We start from the raw sequence: 20922 nt of genomic DNA, 5'->3' as shown, positions 1-20922 counted from the left end.
TCAGGAAAAAATTAAGGGATGGTTCTTATTCAGTATCAGTTACATCTTACTTTGCATACCCCTTCAGGAAGGAGGAAGATTTACTCTTCACCCAGCAACAACCCAGCCAATGAGAAACTGTCACAACTCAGCCAATGGGAAGCCACCACAACTCTGAACTCTCTTTCTCCTCCTATGAAATTTCCTTCCAAACAACCCTTCCCAACTCTCTCCTCTATAAAAGGAAGCTCCTTTTCTTTGTTCCTCTGTATTGTTGTTCTTGTCTATGGTGTGGTGTAGTTTGTATGTCTGGAGTTACAATTCTTCCGCTATGCCCAGATAAACTCATTTTTGCTGATTAAATAACTAGCTATTTTATTTTTAAGTTTGAAAGTTATAAAGGCCTTTCTTTAGCATAGCATAATAAGGTAAGGGTATGGAAGTCTCTGGAAACCGGAGGAAAGGAGAGCAAGCTCTTTGCAAAGAGAGGCCAAGGATGGGGAGGGATGGAAACCTGCAAATTAGTACACAGTTGGCTCAAGACCAGACTATCTGACTGTGCATATGTTCAAAGCGGCCTGTGTCTGCTGATCTTTTCCTAGCTTTATGAGTATTCTCAGAATCAGAGCAATAATGAATGGGGTTCTTACAGAAAAATGTGCTAGAGAGGTTCTTTCCATTAATGAGGTTCAATTGCTATCCCCAGGCCCAGCCAAACCCTATCACAGGCATCTAGGAGAGGCAAACAACTCTTACTGCAGTGATAGTTCTTATCTTCCCTTTCCTCCTGCAACTCAGCCTCCCAGCATGTTACACTATGGCTAAAATCCAATGGTATTCTTCCACCGAAGTAGTCTATTCACTTCTCAATCCAAACCTTTATCTTTTATTGAATCTGCTAGTGAGTCAAGCATACCTACCCAGCTAATGTTGTGTCCCACTTTGAGAGTTGCCAGATGCAATTGTGGATGGATAAGATACACTGGTTTGAACAGCTTGTCTGACCCATAGCCATGAAGTTCCATCACTGCATCTAGCCACTAAAAACTTGTAGAGACCACCACAAGTGGCTTAAATTATTATCTACTACTGGAAATTAAAATCATTCCATGACAGTCTTTCTAACACTTTCATGTTCAGACAACGCAAAACTGTGGTATGTTACAGGAACAATAAGAACAAAAATCTGTCAAATCTATGTTAGCTTCTTACATCTTTTTTGAAGTGTGTGTGTGTGTGTGTGTTGGTAGTAGCAGGGAGAAAGCAGGGCAAATGTTTGCCCCGCCTAGCTTACATGAGTTGTTGAAAGTACTAAAAGGTGAGAAATACTTGGCAGCACGCCACAGTTGTAGGGTGATATGTATTTTTAAGTCTAATGTTATTCTTTGATCACCCAAACACACCAGGGCATTACTTTTACGGGTGTTTAGTAAAATGATCACTTTGCTTTTCCTATTTCTAAAAGAATCAACTGGTTAGTGCAGGATCAAGAACTGGAAAGACTGCAATGATGAACTCTCTTAAAGTCTTTTACTAGGATTTTTTTAGCATCCCTTTACTACCTTGCGGACTCGCTTTAAAAACTGTTGGTACGGAAGGAGTCTCTCAGGCTCCGCCCCAAGCCACTCCTGCAAATTCTAGAAAGTCTCCTGGACTGGAAACGGGGCACGAAGGGGCCACCTATACACTCAGAGCCAGAATTTTCAACTCTGTTTGAAAATGTAACTTGTAAATTGTAAATGTAAATGGGGAAGGACTCTGGCCATATTTCTGCTCCATTGGTCCTCAGCGTCCTCAGTGTACTTTGTCTACACCCTGTGGTTGATTGGATAGCAGACCAGAGGTTGTACGTGACCAGAAAGCCTCTTATCTCATTACTTACACAGCCCTCTCGCACGTTCGGCATCCAGGTCCCTTGTCTTGGCACCCGCCCTTCTGGGGACTGGATTCTTTATCTCCCCGGCGCGCCCCTGCAGGCGGCGACAGGAGCCGGACTACAGCTCCCAGCATCCCCCGCCCCTCCGCCCGCCGCCCGAGAGCCGACCCGGTAGTAGCTCTTGCCCGCCAAGGTTTCCACTCCCAGAGCTGCTCCCCAGCTTGGGACATCCAGAAGCTCTGGGACCGATCTCCGAGACGTGGGCATTGCTAGAGGTGACAGCGCGGCAGTATGGCCTTGCACCTGGGCAGGCTGAGCGCGGGCTCCTGCTGGCAAGCTGCGCGGGGCGGTCGCGGAGCGCTGTGCGCCTGGCCGGGGCGCTGCGCCGCGGGACGCATCTGCCGGCCCCCGGGCTCCGCTGGCACCGAGCAGTGCCGCGGGCTGGGGCACGGCCGGACCGCGGGAGGAGCCTCCCGGTTGGGGACCGGGCTGACCACGGCGCTGGCGGGGCTGGCCGGGCTGGCGGGGCTGGCCGCCGCCGCCTTCGGGCACGTACAGCGGGCGGAGATGGTGCCCAAGAGCTCGGGGGCGCGGAGCTCTTCGTCGGGGAAGCCTGAGGAGGAGGACGAGCTGGCCCGTCGCTGCAGCTGCTTCATGGCCTTGCCTGTGACCGACCTGCGCGAGCTGCGTGGGAGACCGAGCGACATGAAGACCAAGATGGAGCTGCTGATCCTGGAGACCCAGGCCCAGGTGTGCCAGGCTCTGGCACAGGTAGACGGGGGCGCCCGCTTCTCCGTGGACCGGTGGGACAGGAAGGAAGGTGAGGAGGCCGGCGCCTAGCGGGAGGTGGAGACGGGGGTTAGAGATCGAGATTTAGGTTGCTGGCAGCAGATGACGGAGAATAGGGGCTGGGAGTAGGAAAGGGGTACCTACAGAGCGGCTGCTAGGTTAGAAGGGACACCTTTAGGAAGATTGAGACTGTAAGGGTCATCAGGCTTCTGTTTGCAGACCTCTAGATGCAGATCTGTTACTCTATTCCTGGACGTTTCAAAGTCTATGCGATTTTTTAATGGCGCTTTTCGTAATAGTTTTAGGGTTATTTTTAGCCAACAGACTTGGGTGTCCATATTTGTAATTGAGCATCGATTTTCCTCACATTTCATCCGCTTCTCTGGGTGCATTTCCCCCTTCTCCTCCTTCTTTAGAGATGGAAAGATTAACTTGCCTCCTATTTGCTAAGTGTTGGCCAGACTCCTCCAACTGAGGTTGTCATTGTGTCATTATGTCTTTTTCCCAAGTTGTGCAAGAAATATTTGGCTTGTCAGTAGTTCTACCAAAAGCACCCCTCAGACTTCCTGCTAGGACAATCTTCCCTTCCAGTGGCAAAACCCAGTTCTTCAGATTAGTAGTTACCAGATAGGAGGGGGGTGAGGAGAATGGGCAAAATGGGTGAAGGTACAAACTTCCAGTTATAAAATAAATAAGTCATAAGGATGTAATGTACAGCATGGTGACTACAGCCAAAAATATCGTATTGCATATATTACTGAGAGAGTAGATCTTGACAATTCTCATCATGAGAAAAAAAAAAATTTGTAACTCTCTGTGGTGTTGGATGGTAACTAGACTTATTTTGCAATGTATACAAATATCGAATCATTGTGTTGTACACCCGAAACTAATATAATGTTATGTGTCAATTGTACTTCAGTAAAGAAAAATCCAGTTTTTATAGAATCATGTATTTATGACCTTGTTATTGCCTATGTAGGGAAAGCCCACATCTTGGTCATAAACTTGAAGAATTCCTGGCTTCTTAGCTAGGAATACTACAGCATCCTTCTCCTCAGCTTTTGAGCTGTGATGCTGCCTCATCTCTATTAAGTGAGGTTAAATCTGATCTTTTGTAGTGTTATCTATCTTATAATGTTTTCAAGTGAAGACCATTGAACAAGGACCCAACCACAAGTACTAGAGTAACTTTGTGGCCTTCAGAAGTTACTTAATTTTTGATGTGCCTCTGTGTCCTCTTCTCTGAAATGAGATTAGATACTATATGAGGGGATTGTAGGGATGATGATATATGAAGTGCTTAAAATATTATCTGATGCATAGAAAGCACTAAAACAAATTGGACCACTTGCCAGCTGTGTGATGTTGGATAAAGTGTTTTGTCTTTCTGGGCCTCATTTTCTCACTTGAAATGTACAGGGGTTGCACTGGATAGTCTTATGTCCCATCCAGCTCTAAAAATTCTTAGAAATAAAGACAAACAAGTACCTCTATGAACAGTTGCCTTTGTGGTAACTCTAGTGTCTTAAGAAAAAAAACCTATTAGTAGTAAATCTCATCTACCTAAATATTAATGTGTATCTTATTCAGTTTAAAGGCCCAAATCCCTGAAGAGTTCAAATGTCTACTGTTTTTTAAGTGCCTATAAACAAAATTAAATGGTACACAGCACACTGAGAAAAAACAATTAATACAGAGCTCTTAAACTTGGTAATAACAGAACATTCCTCAAACATACCCATACCTGTTTTTAACTTTGGACTTCTCTCATGTATCATAAGCAATGGATGCCATTGTGAACAGTAGTATTTGAAGGGAAAATATTCCAGTGATTTATTTTATTTTTAAAGTTTATTTATTTATTTTGAGCGAGCAAACTTGGCCAGGGGAGGAGCAGATAGAAAGGGATTGAGAGAGTCCCAAGCAGGTTCTGAGCTATTAGCACCGAGCCCTTTGGGTGGGGGCTCCATCTCACAAACCTTGAGATCATGACCTGAGCAGAAATCAAGTCGGATGCTTAACTGACTGAGCCACCCAGGCACCCCTCCAGTGATTTATTTTAGATGTAGAAGAAATACTCAGTTTAGTGCTGTGGGAAAGATAGAATATTTGCCCACTAGGCAGTCGCAGTGTCATCAAGCTACGCTAGTTATCTAATTTCATTGTACTTTAAAATGCTAAATATCCTGATGGTCTAGAAGATTTGGACAGTAGAGGAGGAAAGTCACTCCCAATCCCACCACCTTCATGCAAGCGTTGTTTTCGATTTTGCATACACCCTTACCTTCTCTCCTCATCTTGTATTTCTATAAAAACAGGAGGTGGTGGCATCAGCTGCGTACTTCAAGATGGGCATGTTTTTGAAAAGGCTGGGGTGAGCGTTTCTGTTGTTCATGGAAATCTTTCTGAGGAAGCAGCGAAACAAATGAGAAGCAGAGGGAAAATTCTGAAGACGAAAGATGGTAAATCAGGCAGTCTCGACAGCCTTTAAAAGTCCCTGCAAACCTTTATTCCCCATGAGTTCTATTTGTACAATAAATATTGCTTCTGTGGAAAAAAAAAAACACGTTAGGGTGCACATGCCAAAGAAGCATGTTCACATTTACTTTTTAAAAATTGTATTTTAAGAGACAAAAAGGAGCTTTTGAAAATTGGTCCCGAAACCCAGTTGGAGTGATTTAAGCCCGATGAGTAAGTGGAGCTCACCACGTGTTTTGCTTTCCAGGTAAATTGCCGTTTTCTGCTATGGGTGTGAGCTCTGTTATCCACCCCAAGAATCCTCATGCTCCTACTATCCATTTCAACTACAGATACTTTGAAGTAGAAGAAGCTGATGGTAAGCATCCCTGGAGCTGTGGAAAATATTATTGTGCAAATATGAATTTTAAAACAAGCCGGGGGGCATAATTTAAGAATGTGAGAAAGAATATATAAATCTTAACGAGGTTTTCAGGAGGCGTATTAAGCCTTATTCCTTGGCAGGTGCAATGGATGATGCACGAGAGGTGAAAAGTGGAAATAGCATTGGCTGGGCTCTGAACTTCCCCATATTTCCTCCAACGCAGAAGGAATGATTTAATGAATCTCAGCCTCAAAGTGCACACAGGGTTCTTTGCACAGGAAAGAAAATCCAAAGGAAAACCTCGTGTATAAGGTCAAGTCGAAATGGAGAACTTGCTTTTGTGAAAATGTGAAAATATCTTCCAAATGTATTGCTCTGCTAGTCACCAGCGTGTTATTAGTGGGTTTAAGATAAGGTGGAGTTGATCATGCCTCATTAAGGACGTGTAGTTCAGCCCATGTCTCCAAATTAGCCGGACCTACTGTTACCACCCTGCGGAGCGTCTGTGCAGTGCCGCTCTATGGCTGGTGGTCTCTCTGGAGGTGGTGGTATTTAAAGTCGATGTATTTAACTTTCATTTTGAAGACATTTAGTTTGGTTCAACCTTTTAATGTTAGAAGTTGGTAACTGGCACTGACAGCCTATAGACCCAACTAAACGCATGTAATAGTTATTCTCAAATGGTAAGTTGTGTCCCTCTGTAAGTGTTTTTGCCCTTTCTGGGCTTAAGGCGGGACGGGCAGTGGTTTTTAATACAGGGAACATCAGAATCTCCTGGGGAACTTTTATAAACTGCAGATACCTGGGCCAGAGATTTGCTTGTTGTTTGTTTTTTGTTTGCTTGTTTGTTTTTTAATTGTGACCCAGCAGAGGCATTTTATGCTCCTCGTGTGATTCTGATATGCAGCCAGAGTTGAGATCTACTTCCTGGTCCACCCATGTGGTGTTTCATCATTCTCTGCCATGCATATCATTTTCCTGCCTGGACCTACTCTGTCACTTTTTGATTTCATACTTCTTTTACCTTTTCTTTCCTGCCTAGGCTTTACTGGCCATTCAGAGCTAAATTTAGTTAAATTATATATATATATAAATGTTTATTTACGTTTGAGAGAAAGACAGAGCATGAGCCGGAGAGGGACAGAGGGAGGGAGATGCAGGCTCCAGGCTCTGAGCTGTCAGCACAGAGTCCGATGCAGGGCTTGAACCCATGAACCATGAGATCATGACCTGAGGCAAAGTTGGATGCTTAACCTACTGAGCCACCCAGATGCCCCTAAATATTATTTGAGTGTCACCCACTTCATGTTAAACTAAGCTGATAAATTAAGTTTGCTAATACAGTGAATAGTGTGCTACATCTCAAAGTCCGAAGTCTGCATGAAAATCACACGTCTCGATTTTGTAGGTAACAAGCTGTGGTGGTTTGGTGGTGGATGTGACCTCACTCCAACATACTTGAACCAAGAGGATGCTGTCCATTTCCACAGAACTCTAAAGGAGGCTTGTGACCAGCATGGTCCTGATCTCTACCCTAAATTTAAAAAATGGTAGGTAAAGATGTCATAACACCTAAAATATATTCTGTTGCTTCCTCCTGTAGATCCTGAAGGCAATATTATGTCACTGAATATGTTTTTCAGCTTATGAAGATTGATCTGGTTTTTTTTTTGGCACCAGAAGTAGAATGCTAGTTTGAAGTGGTTTTATTATGTTGTTTATTTAGGAATATTTGAATAATTGGGTAGCAGTGTATTGTTTGATCCCAAATGATTTGGAATATAAATTTTAAGGTGATCTATGCTTGAGAATCAGAGGCTTTTTAATCCTGGGGTAGGCTTTTAACTTCTCATCCCAGATGAGAATGTTTGTTGCCATGGGAATATTCAGACATGGGAAGAGTCAGAGAACTTTTAGGGAAAGATACAGATATACCAGAGATTTGGACAAGAAGAAGACTGGGATTGGAAACTTTGGTTAAGGAAACTCTAATGGTAAAGAAAAGGGAAACAAATGAGTTGTGAGGAGATCCAAGATATTTGGCAGAAGTGAAATGGAGTATAAGCATAAATTGTTTGGAATAAGAATAACGTACTCAACTCTGCCTAGAGCTAATTGACATTCTTGAAAAAGGAAGAACAGGAAAGGTTTTGGTGTTTTTGTTGTTGTTGTTTTGCATTGTTTTTAGAGCTAATAATTGTGGGATGTTGATATTATGTAAGGGTATGGAGTTCAGCTTTAAAATTCTCAGAAAAGATATATTCTTTTGATTGATACTACTAATGAAAATTGCACAGCTATGGAAGCATGAATGTAAGATGGAGGGATTTTCTCTCTCTCTCTCTCTCTCTCTGTCTCTCTCTCGCACACACACACACACACACACAAACACACACTCACACAAATCAGCCTCCTTCCAGGAAGAGGACTGGTTTGGGTGACATTCTCTTTTTTTGGTTTCCTCTTATTGCCATTATTGAGATGACTTTATCTGAGTAATACTAGTTACTAAGACATCTAGGATGCAGACTAGCTAAAAAAGAAGTTTTTAGTATAAGTATTTAGCAAACTTCTTAATTTTCTGGTGATTTTGAAATAGTGTGATTTGGTTAAAGCTGACTTCACAGCCTTGCCCAGGATGGTCTTCAACTATGTTAATAAAATGTGCCTGTAAAGGACAGCCAACAAGTCACAGTCAAGGTGAATTATACCATTGCATCAGTTCTAGGGATTTGCATCTGCTACTGGTTTTGTGTTTTTTTGTTTTGTTTTGCTGGTTTAAACTATTAAGGCTATTTTTAATGGAACCTTTTAAATAGCTTTTAGTTTTTGTTTGTACAGGTTTTTCTGTTTATAGAGATCATCTAAAAAGTTGTTTCCACAATGTAAACTATTTTCTACAAATTGAGCATTTAGGAAATGACTTTTTAGGAAAGCTGGTCTAGTGGGCACAGAGGGGAAAGCCTCAGGAGCAGATGGATAGTTTCATGTGCTGCCTCACAGGGGTAAGCTTTCATACGTCCCTAGACGTTCTCTGAACCTCTCCTTCCACCAGCCCTTCTCTCAGTCATGCCCGCTATGGAGACTCCGCATTGTATTGCTGAAAGGAACCTTAGAGATTATTTGCTGTGCTTCCTTTGGCGAATAAAGGACCTGACTTGAGAGCCGAAGGGTTGGCACCCAGTCAGACCTGGTTGGTGTTGTTGGTGGAGGATTCCTGTCCTGCCTCTTGCAAAAGCCCCAGTGCTGCTGAAGGCAGCAGCATCACTTGTTTTAAGAAATACACTGTTGGGGCGCCTGGGGGTGCTCAGTCAGTTAAGCATCCAACTTTTGATTCCAGCTCAGGTCGTGATCCCAGGGTCATGGGATCGAGCCCTGCATCCAGCTCCATGCTGAGCGTGGAGCCTGCTTAAGATTCTCTCTCCCTCTCTCTCTCTGCCCCGCCCCCCACTCATGCTCGAGAGCACATGCACTCTCTTTCTCTCTCTCAAAATAAGTAAATAAAAAACACACTCTTAATACTGGACTCTGTTTCTTTTTCACTAAAGTTCTTAGAATTCCACATCCTTTAGATATGTGTTCTATTCCTTGCTTTGCAGATGAAAGCATAAGCATTTTCTACATGGTTGCTACTTACAGGAAATGTGTCTAAAGCCCTAGTTTCATTTTTCATAGTTGGGCAGAAAAGTAAGGACATTGCTTTGGCATCAGTCAAGGATAAGCTGAAATGCTCACATTGACATTCATGCCTTTTGTTCCCCCTTTGATCCCTGACATGGCCTTGCTGTGTCTTCCAGGTGTGATGATTACTTTTTTATAGTCCATCGTGGGGAGCGGAGGGGCATCGGGGGCATCTTTTTTGATGACCTTGACTCTCCATCCAAGGAAGAAGTGTTTCGCTTTGTGCAGAGCTGCGCCCAGGCTGTGGTTCCTTCATATATTCCTCTTGTGAAAAAGCACTGTGATGACTCATTCACCCCCCAGGAGAAGCTGTGGCAGCAGCTGCGGAGAGGACGGTGAGTGAGCGAGTGAGCGACAGGAGAATAGACCATCTCATTGCAAGACTTGGGGCGGGGGAGGGTGGAGCAGCGGTGGTGGGTGAATGAATGGAGGGTGATGTGTTGCCTTGGGCAGGTACTTTGTTAGAGTTGTATTAGTACTAACTGGAACTTCTTTTGGTAACTAGGTGAATATCAAATGAATATTAAGATTTGTCTGAAATAGCGTTGTAAAAACAGCAGAGGTTACCTCATTTGTCTGTATATGAGAGATTCGTAGGAGCCATGTATTAGTACTTGCTGAATTTAATTCAGCTGATTTCTTTTAGTCTTCTAGCAGTTCCTTGCAGCCTTACGCCAAGATATGGGCATCACTTAATGTTTTTGCTACTTTGTAGATTTGGAAGCCCACACTTTTCCATCCATTTTAAGGTTTCATGGAAGTTGTTAGAATGGAAATAACCATTTCAGAAATTATTTACACTTAATGGTAATACTTATTAATGATGGAGTCCTTACTGTGTGCCAGCCAGTGTTAGACAGATTGCATCTAGTTTTCTTTACAAACCTGTGAGATTGGTGTCATTATCATCATTTTACAGGTGATAAAACTTCCTCCCCGAAAAGTAAGTCTCTTGCCCAGGATTACAACTAGTAAATAAAAGATCCCAGATGTAGAAGCAGGTCACCGTGACCTCAAAACTGGTAGTCTTTCCCATACACAAAGGAAGTTAAGTAGTTGAAGCAGGTTTTGATTTCTTACTAGATACTCAACCTCAGCCACCCTGTTGTGTGCATTGAGCTTAGAGCCCAGTTGGGTGACCACATTGAGGTCGTCTTCACCCGAGGTATATTTGCAGATCAGCTCCAATGATCCACTCTGCCAGCTCACGTCAATTTCTCACTGCTGTCTTAATTTCATTTGTAATACTGGTCCATGGCTGTAACATGGATTTTCTCGTTCATGTCAATTCTATCTCAGGCAAATAAAACTTTCAGTATTTGAGGAGGTAAAGTTAGTCCCTGAAGAGGTCAACTTAAATAATGTTTCAAGTTTAAAGAGAAATATCTGTGTTTATTCTTTCTTATGGCCGCCTGTGTGATCTGGTCCTTTAATTTAGAAATTTGGGAAAATGGAAGTTGATTAAGTTTTCTTGTTAGAAGTTTCTTAGTGCATCTGTTTGGGACTCTTTCTTTGGTCCCATGATTTCTCAAATAATACTTTTACTATTCCTTCCTTTTTTCATTTCCTTGACATTTATTATGCAACCCTTATGGCTAGGCACTGTCCCGGCTACAGCGGTGAGTATAACATGCATCTGTGAAAAGAAGCTCATGGTTTAGTGGGGAAGGTATACCCAAGAGGATAATTTAAAACTCCATGCGGTTTTATTTCTTAAATTCCACGTTTGAATGAAATCATATGGTATTTGTCCTTCTCTGACCGACTTAACTCATTGAGTTTGATACCCACCAGCTCCATCCATGTGGTTGCATGTGGCAAGACACATTCTTTTTTTATGGCCGAATAACATGTACAATTTAAGAAACAAAACAAACGAACAAAGTCAAAAAGAAACAAACAAGAAAAACACACACAGAGAACGAACTAGGGGTTACTGTAAGGGAGGTGATGGGGGCATGGCTGAAATAGGGGAAGGGGATTAAGAGCACACTTGTGGTGGTGAGCACTGAGTAATGTATAGAATCGTTAAATCACTATATTGTACACCTGAAACCAACATAGCACTGTTGATTATACATTAAATAGCCAATGAAAATTTGCAAAAAACCCTCTGGAAAGTACAATATTCTAGTTTTGCCCAGGATTTGATGTGCAAAGCTGGCAGATTTTGTGAATACTAATGAAGTGAAGCCTTAAAACTTCTTAGACGTAGGAACAATGTTTTGCGTTCTTTTGTTTTCTGCTTTTTCATTATGTAATGACAAGACATTTTGAAAATTCCATTTGTGTGAATCCTTGCACATCAGGTATTTTTTGAGTTACGTATAAGTGTGGGGTGTTAGATGAATTTTCTGTGATGCGACATGGGAGTGTTTCTCACTGAGAACCTCCTACCCCCTGTATCTCTGGGCCTTAAGATGGCAGTAAACTCTGAGCCTTCAGATAACCCCAGGTCCTGACTACGGTTGTCAGCATTGTCTTCCCCTTTTTACACACTGCACTCACAGCCCTATCTGCATCCTTCACACGTTATACCTTGCTCCTTTCCTTCCCCTCCAAGTAGGAGTTTCCCTTGCTGTGGTCAGGCTGCTTCCTTTTCGACTTGAGTCCCTTACTTGGGAATTTCCTTTAGTCTCTTACCCACTTCTACTATTCTCTCCCCAGACCTTGAACTTCACTCTTGCAGTCTTCTTTTTCACAGGAGACCAGAAACTAAAGATCTTTTTTTTTTTTTTAATTAGAATTTTTTTTTTAAAAAGTTTATGTATGTATGTATTAATCTCTACACCCAACATGGGACTCAAACTCTCAACCCGAAGGTCAACAGTCACATGCTCTTCCAACTGAGCCAGCTAGGTGCCCAGGAAACAAAAGATCTTTAACTTACTGTTGTTTTGCTGTATTTTAGGGAAGGGAAACAAGATAAAATTTAGGCATCTGTTAAATTGAAGGGAATGGCTAAAGTTCATTCATGGTTTACAGGCACTTCAGAGAGGATAAATGTATGGGAAGGATCAGAAAGATCAGAACTAAGTGAAACCTTGTAGGAGTCAGCCTAATGTCAGGAAAGGGGCATCCTTCACTCAAAAAAAGGAAAGCAGTTCAAGGATCCTTACAACAAATTCATTTAGGGAGTTCCATACAGGAGTCTTTGAAAGAGACATTAGCACAAACTAGAGAATCCCAGCCATCCCTTAAATACCATGTTTTAGAAAGTCAGCATTGGGGTGAAAAAGGTGGCTGAGAGACCAATTCTTTTCTGTGTTCTTAGCAAGGAAGAAATTAAGAAGTTTCACTTACATTATCTTTTGAAACAGGCTTATAAGAAGGTGTTAAATAGTTATTAATGCATAAAATTCAATCCATGATAAATAAATGCTGAGGACTAAAAAGGGATCCATGGATATATTTAAATTTTTTCAAGGCCTTTGGCAAGTTTGCACACAGAAGGGTGTTTTCTAAAAATTGATGTACTGTGGAATTCTAGAGAATATCTTCCTCCACGTGTGATTAAAGACTAACCAGTGGGTAAACAAATAAGCAGGCTTCAGGCTCTGAGCTGTCAGCACAGAGCCCAACACGGGGCTTGAACTCACGCGTACCATGAGATCATGACCTGAGCTGAAGTCAGATGCTTAACCGACTGAGCCACCCAGGTGCCGCCTGAGGGAAGTTTAGACCAAGAAAGTAGTTTCTGAATGAGTTGAGAAATGATCTGAAAGGGTGTCTATTCATGGAATTTTCAGCTTTATGGATTGTTCTAAATTCTTAGGAGTAGTAAAAATTATCTTTGAAGTTTAAATGACCTTTTACAAGAGATCCCATGATGTTAAAGCCAATCACAGATTTTTTTCAGCTAGACAGAGTTTAGATCTGACACCATGTGGCAGTTAGTGGAAAACAAATTTACCAAACCAAATTTCAGTTGATGCTAAGGATAGTCTTCTTAGAAACATAAAATTTAGCCTTGCAACCCAACCAATGCTTTTTATTTTGATTGCCATTAATCTGCAGGAAGACTGGATTATATGACTGCGTTTCAGTGCTATCAACTACTTTAAGAAAAGGGAATATCTAGGATATATTAGTAATTATTAATAGACTGCTGTTAGCTGTGCCTGGCCTTTCAATTACGAACGTTTTGCACTGTCTTAGTAAATGGAAGTTAGGTAGTGAAATGAGGTCTTCTGAAACATCTCAGTTCATGGGGGAATACCAGAAAGAGCTGTTCTATCCTAATAAAGGATGTCGTTTCTTTTTCTTGTTTTTGTGCCTTAAAGTTCTCATCTTTGTGTCCATTCTGTTTTCTTATTGGAAAACATAATCTTCTTGTTTTGTAACTGTGCCATGTTGGGGCCGAATCTATATCCTGTTGTTTGTGGGTAGGATACCCTTTTATTTGTGCCTGTCCAGATGGGCAAGACTGAACTGACTGTAGATTGGTGTTCCCTGTGCCAGTTCAGCTGATTGGGAGGGAGAGGGGCAATGGGCAGGAAGAGGCCCCTCCCCACCCCAAGCCCTTGAGGTACTTGTTATGGGCCAAGAAAGATTTTACTCAACTGGCCGTTAATGTTATTTGTTGTCTTTACATCAGGTATGTAGAATTTAACCTTGTGTATGATCGAGGTACAAAGTTTGGCCTCTTCACTCCAGGATCCAGGATTGAAAGCATCTTGATGTCTTTACCTCTAACTGCTCGGTAAGAATAACTCATTATAGTAATTATTCCTCCACTCCCAATCTGCTAACCCATACAAAACATGAAAATATGAACACTCCAGTGTCTTACCTAACGACTTCAATGGTTTTGATATTGCTGATTTTATAATAAAATCACAGTCAAATAATTAAGGAAAATTAATTTTATTAAATTTTTTTTTCATGTTTGTTTATGTATTTTGAGAGAGAAAGAGAGAGCGAGCGAGCTGGGGAGTAGCAGAAAGAGAGAGGGAAGAGAGAATCCCAAGCAGGCTCTCTGCTGCTAGTGCAGAGCCCGACATGGGGCTCAATCTCATGAACCTTAAGTTCACGATCTGAGCCGAGATCAAGAGTTGGACACTTAACTGACTGAGCCATGCAGGTGCCCCGGAAAATTATTTTTTTTTTTTAACGAATGAATGGCAGGATGAATGATATGGCTCTGTGGGGGAGGGGTAAGAAAGTATAGAGGGAATAAGAAGATAGGGTGGATGATGGTGTGTAGGGGCCCAGAATGACCTTGCCCACTCGGTGATTTTCTAGGAAGAGCTGTGGGCGAAGCAAGTTTGTTAGCGTATGTCAGGTTTTTCAACTTAATTTTGTTAGTAATTTTTACACCTGTGAGGAAGTCTTACTCTCCACTATGAAATATCAAACATGTGTGAAAGTATGAGGGATTGTTGCACATGCTCCACGTTCTCTCTGTGCTTTACATGATGCTGTGGTGAGCTTCCAGAAAGGTTACTTGAAAATGGGGGGGAGGGAGATTTTAAAGACAGATATATTAAAAATAAATAAATAAAGACAGAGATATTTATGTTGGTGCTATTAGGTTAATAAAGATCTACAGTTGAGTTTTTGTGCATAAGAAAGTGAGAATGATGTGTGTCCAGACTAAATAGAAAACATTTTTTAAAAATTACCATTGCTTGTTTTATAAGCACTAGAATCTTCATTTCTCCATGAGGGTAGATGTCCAAATAAGAATGGACTGCCGACTTTGGCTCAGGTCGTGATCTCACGGTCTGTGAGTTCGAGTCCCACATCGGGCTCTCTGCTGACAGCTCAGGGCCTGGAGCCTGCTTTAGACTCTGTGCCTCCCTCTCTCTCTGACCCTCCCCCATTCATGCTCTCTCTCTCTGTCTCAAAAATAAATAAACATTAAAAAAAAATTTAAAAAAAAAGAATGGACTGCTGGATGGCACTAAAGGTCTGCCTTGCCTCATTCTGCCATCCAGATCTAGCCTGGTGAGATTAGTAGCCCATATAGTTGTCACTGTCTTCAAAATGGCATTGTCTCTGTCCTTGTATAACTGTTGTTCTTCAGATTTCATGTCTGTAGCAAAAGCTCATATATGTCACTGTTAGGTGTTCCTGACACCCTAGAGGTGAGATGTGAATAAGATGTAGAGATAAGTTCTTTTTTTTTTTTTTTTTTTAACTTATTTTTGAGAGAGCCTATGCATGCGTGCGCATGAGTAGGGGCGGGGCAGAGAGAATCTCAAACAGGCTCTGCACTGTCAATGTGGAGCCTGACACAGGGCTTGAACTCATGAACAGTGAGATCATGACCTGAGCCAAAATCAAGAGTCAGGAGCTGAACCAACTGAACTGCCCAGGTGCCCCAAAACTAGAGATAAGTTAAGGGCTTCAGGTAGTCCTCCTGATTACTGCTGGCCCCTGATTATAAGGTACATTGTAAGCTGTAGATATGGGTGGATTATAAATCAACCCCTTGCTCATTTGCATAGTTCACATGACAGGTCACTTTTAGCTTCTTCTAGTCTATACCAAGCACGTGCAAACTTGAGGCTGCAAGATGAATCCAAGTCCGCCTGTGATGTGTTTTTGTACAGCCCTTGAGCTAAGAATGAACTTTACATTTTTAAAGGATTATTAAAAACAAAAAAGAATGTTGTATTCTTTTTTTTTATTGTATGTGGCCCCACAAAGCCTAAATTAAAGTATTTATATGGGACACCTGGGTGGCTCAGTCAGTTAAGCATCCAACTTCAGCTCAGGTGATGATCTTGCAATTTGTGAGTTCAAGCCCCACATCGGGCTCTGTGCTGACAGCTCAGAGCCTGGAGCCTGCTTCAGATCCAGTGTCTCCCTCTCCCTCTGCCCCTCCCCTGCTCGCACTCTGTCTCTCTCTCTCTCTCTCAAAAATAAATAAACATTAAAAGAAATTTTTTTAATAAAAAAAGCAAAAATAGAGTATTTATTAATGTGACCCTTTGTAGGAAAGGTTTGCTAACCCCTGGTCTAAACGAGGTTTTGCCAGACTTCATACTACAGCTTAACCATTTTGACTATATTTGTATATTATCTGAGGTATTCACTTACATTTTATACTCTTATTTTTTCTGAGAGAGAATTTGTTTAAAAAGGCAAACTGGTATTATTGCTGTAAATAGAAAGTAACACATTAAAATAAATGCAAAATGCCAAGCTAAAAAAGTTTGCCCATGGATCCTCTGTGGTTCTACATTTTATGAAACCTGGTTTCTAGTAAAAGTGTATTTTAGCTCTGAGATATTAATATTAGCCAAAGGATGCTCAGAAATTATTAAAATATTTTATTTCTTTAGCAGCAAATATTTTTTAAAAGCCTAGTGGGTAAAAGTCATATTAAGTACATTGGAGACAAGGAGATACAAGAAATTTTTTACTCTTAGAATTTTAATTTTCACTTATTTTGAGTAAAGAGGTATGTGTGTTGTTTATTATTTTTATTATTATTACATGTTTTGCTTTTGTTTTGGACTCGTATAGATGGGAGTACATGCATTCACCCCCAGAGAACTCCAAAGAAGCGGAAATTCTGGAAGTTCTGCGCCATCCGAGAGACTGGGTGCATTAATGCAGGTGGAGTGGCCTGCCTGGGGCTTGGGGGACACAGAATGAGTGCCCCATTCCACTGGCCCGCAGCGTTGCCACTGTGTGGCAGTGAATAACCTGTGTGTTAAGCTCCAGTCTTCTCCACTCTGCAGTCTGCTTCCTTGGCAGACGCTGAGTGTGTTTTAAGTACTACAAGTTTCCATAGGATGCTGCCAGTGACAGGTGGTGATATGGCAGCTTGTCAGAGTCAATTGGTTGATAAAAACCTCATTTATACTTTCAGAATCATTTTATATGACTAGTTTACAAAATACAAAATTGAGTTTCCAAGTGTTGAGTTAAGGGAATCTAAATATAACTTGTGTCAGGAAACTTTTCATGCTATTTTTGTTTTATGTATTTTTTAAAGTTTTAGTTTCTGCCACCAAAAATCTGTGGTGGGATAAATTTTATTTTCATTAATTCAGTGAGGTTGAACTTCATAACAATTTCAGAAAGCAATTTGAAATGAAGGTAAAACATTTACTTTGTCATGACAGAAGTTTCGTTGATTGTAACCTTTATATATCTTTCTCTAGAGATAATAATATTGTAAAATGTTCATTTTTATAATGATATTTAGGAACACTTGAAATTTCCTAAGTATCCGCATGTGTTACAATTCAATAATTCCCTGTAGTTGTTAACTCTAAAGTGACATCACTGTTATTTAAATAAGGGACATCTAAGATGTAATTCTGATTTTTGTAGAACTATAATTTGTTAATGTTGGATTCTCTGCACTTTTGAATGTGAAAGCTTATAACCCTGGAGTCTGATATTTAAAATTTTCTATTCCAGACATTTCTATATACAAATTTAGACTAAGAACAATCCTGGGCATGTTTGAGTTAGGAAATGTTTCTCATTTGGGAAATGAGAAATATTTTCCTTCCTTAATTAAAGTCAACATAACTAGTGTGAAAAGCATGTAGGCATTTTATAAATATATTTCTTTGTAAGATGGACTAAAGTTGCCCTCTTTTTAAATTAGAGATTGTGTAGTAAATTCCAATAGAATAGTGTGTCTTCTTTGTTCATATAATAATGTGAGTGTATTTTATTTTACTTATAATATGTTGAAGTTTGTAAGGAATAGTATCTTCATATTATTAAGCATTATCTTGGAATATGTTAAATGTATGTGATTGTGTATGTGACTCTTTTGGGCTGGGAAATGTATGGACTCTTCAACTATCTTACAACAGATCTGCTGATAAATTTTATGAAATATGACTAAGAGATGTTTGTATTTTTCATTTTTTTAGGGGTAATTGATATAGGGAAGATAAATATTTTTTAGCACTAAAGCCATCATTCCTCAGCCCTAGGTATTTTACCCAAGAAAAATAGAAGTTTTGCACTCAGATTTCCATAGCAGCTTTTTTCGCGATAGCCCAAACTTAGAAACAACACCGATACCCATCAACAGATGACTGGATAAACAAAGGATGATTTACCAGTATGTGAAAATACTACTCATCAGTGAAAACGAACAACCACTCTGGTGAATAGCAGAACAGCATTATGCCAAGGGAATGAAGCCAGACACAGAAGAAGACTCACTATATGACCACAGGATGTGAAAACCGACAAAAGCCAAAATTTGAGCAAGGGAAAGCACATCAGTAGTTGCTGGGGCTAGAGCTGGGGAATTGATTGTGGAAGGGAACCAAGGAGTATTTTGAGGGGATGGAAATGGTCTATCTATTGATGGTGGCAGTGGTTACCAGACTGTTTACATTTATCAAAACTTATTGACTGGGGCACTGAAAAACATGGACTTTTATTGTGTATATGATTTATACTTCAATAAAGCTGATTCAATGAAAAAAATATACAGGCATATAGGAACAAATGTTCAAATAAACCTCAGTTTACCTTGTATGATAAAAATTGCCTTATAAAGATCTGCTAGTCTGTTTAGTTGTGTTTAGGGCTGTTGGGGTCTGGGCATTTGACTAAGATGAAATTTCAAAATTTCAGGGTATCAGTTCTTCATACTCTTCAATAAGCATGTATTCCTCTTACAGATGAGACTATGGCAGAAAAGACAGAATTGCATAACTATTGGAAAATAGATCATTCTGTTCCTCAAAATGAATTTCTCTTTTAAATCCATATTGATGTCTATTCTGAGTCTACTAGAGGCCCAGAGTGTACCTCCAAATGGCCAGAACACCTAACTGCTGGTGTCTTGTACATGCATATTAGTGGTCATAAGGGGTGGAAATTTGAGGAATGGTGTGTAAATGCTTTGGAGCAAATTTCTAACCACTATTTTATATCCATCACTAAACTCTGCTTACCCACATATTCAACTGAATGTTTAATGAGAGAAAAACTTCTGCATGCTAAAGAGCATCACATTAGAAGGTCAAACACTGTTCCCTTACAATCTATCCTTCCATGTGTCTATTGCTGTTACAGTTCATCCAGACAGGAATCATCTGACACCTGTATGCCTAGGCTGGGACAACTTCAAAGACTAGGTTCAGCTCGGTCTGTAACGTACAGGTGGTTGAGAACAGGTATTCCACCAAACAAGGCAGAGGCAGCGTGGTTTCTTCTTTCTCATCTAGCCCCAGAGGTTATGTGGTATCGCGTCCTCTAAAGTGCACTGGTTACCAGTGTATCATTAAGGCCAGCTTCAGATTCAAGGGGGAAGGGTATTAGATCCCAAAACCACAAAGCAGATTTGACTCTCCCTCTTTTATTGTCCTAATTAAATCCTGTTGAGTATCCCTTTGAAATAGTTCTTGGTTTCCTAATCTTCTGTCTGCTGTCAGCACTCTACTGTTCCCTTTCACTTCAACTTTTTCCAACGCCCTACCTGTCTCTGGACACTTGGACCTCCATTCTTTCCCTTCACAATAACTTCCCCAAATCCCATGACTACTGCTTTCCTCAAATATTCTAGTCATCCTCCACTTCTACAGAAAAGATGCAAAAAACCTGATATTCAAGGCTATCCATTTGAACCAAGTACTTTCTTTCTGCCTTTTCCTCTACGGTTCTCCCTTGCCCTTCAGCCTCAGCCTTCATGCTCCCTACTCATTATTCTGAACAGTTTCTAAATCTCTCCCATCTGGCCTTTAGTCAGGCTGCTACAACCCCTGCTTGCAATCTCTTATGCTCTGTCCATCCTTCCGTAGCCAGTTCAGACTTCCAAGAACTTTCCTTGGAATCAATCTCCACCCCTTCAGCACATTTTATGTTTAGTATTGCTTTCACCACAGTGTGTATTCACAGTCATTTAATGTACACTACACTAGAAAATATTTAAGGTGGCTCTTCCCTTATTTATAATGCCTGCCTACTACGTTGTGGGTGACTTGTTAACCCTTCCAACGCTGTTTTGCAACATATTGTGTAATCAGGCTTGGTATTGCTTGGCTTTCTATGTAGTTGTCTTATTCCTAGTCTGTGAAGACAGAAGTTCCCTGTATGCATCTCTTAGAACCCATTTAGAAATGGTTCTCAGGTGAGGATTGATGGGGAGTGGGAGGGAGGGGAGGGTGGGTGATGGGAATGGAGGAGGGCACCCTTTGGGATGAGCACTGGGTGTTGTATGGAAACCAATGTGACAATAAATTTCATATTAAAAAATAATGGTTCTCAGGGATGTATTCTATTATCCCTGCCACAAGTACTATGTATTTGAAATCCCATATTTAAAAAAAATTGATCCTTCTTCCTAAAGAAACACTCGTGTAAAATTCCAATTTCATAATAAACCTAAATTAGCACATTTAAGTAGAGAAGCTTAGATATTTACAAATAGCTGAGTAGATTTGGTATTGTTGCCTGAAACCAAGTCAGGTCGTACGGCATAAAACCTCACAGACCTGTTTCTACAGGTCGTTAATACCAGATACACACTAGCATACCAGCTGAGTAAGGTAATTAAACTGCCTTTCACCTTCCAATCAACGTACTTGGTTTTGATTCTAGAAGTTAAACTCATTCATCGGTAATCAGTATTATAAAGAATGCTGCACCTATTAAATCAGTCCGTACTTCAAAACATGCTTGCACAGAAGTTGGCACAGTTCAATCCACGTTGGTTTCAATGAGCTGACACAAATAGGGTCATTTAGGAAAGTCATTTAGGCTTTGCAGTTGTTTAGAGTTGCAACATCGACTCCGTCATGGACACGTTTGCTTATGA

The 20922-nt window shown here is 40.8% G+C and overlaps 1 protein-coding gene across 1 annotated transcript; it reads left to right on the top strand.

Moving 5' to 3' along the window:
- Positions 1-1082: 1082 nt before the first annotated feature.
- CPOX (coproporphyrinogen oxidase) lies at positions 1083-18587 on the top strand. Its single transcript, XM_045501746.1, has 7 exons — positions 1083-2675; positions 4966-5109; positions 5373-5483; positions 6898-7039; positions 9287-9505; positions 13768-13872; positions 16647-18587. The coding sequence occupies exons 1-7, from the start codon at positions 2147-2149 to the stop codon at positions 16732-16734; spliced, it is 1338 nt and encodes a 445-aa protein (XP_045357702.1). The 5' UTR covers positions 1083-2146; the 3' UTR covers positions 16735-18587.
- Positions 18588-20922: the final 2335 nt, after the last annotated feature.

Source organism: Leopardus geoffroyi, chromosome C2 (assembly GCF_018350155.1).
Source record: "Leopardus geoffroyi isolate Oge1 chromosome C2, O.geoffroyi_Oge1_pat1.0, whole genome shotgun sequence".
Lineage (NCBI taxonomy): Eukaryota > Metazoa > Chordata > Mammalia > Carnivora > Felidae > Leopardus > Leopardus geoffroyi.
Note: the sequence above shows the minus strand (reverse complement) of the source record. Positions and strands in the feature narration are given on the sequence as shown.

Excerpts from the sequence above, each read along its gene's own strand:
- CPOX (XM_045501746.1), top strand. The coding sequence starts at position 2,147 with ATGGCCTTGCACCTGGGCAGGCTGAGCGCGGGCTCCTGCTGGCAAGCT. Across the intron at positions 5,110-5,372 it reads AATTCTGAAGACGAAAGATG|GTAAATTGCCGTTTTCTGCT; the intron begins GTAAATCAGGCA and ends TTTGCTTTCCAG. Across the intron at positions 9,506-13,767 it reads CAGCAGCTGCGGAGAGGACG|GTATGTAGAATTTAACCTTG; the intron begins GTGAGTGAGCGA and ends TCTTTACATCAG.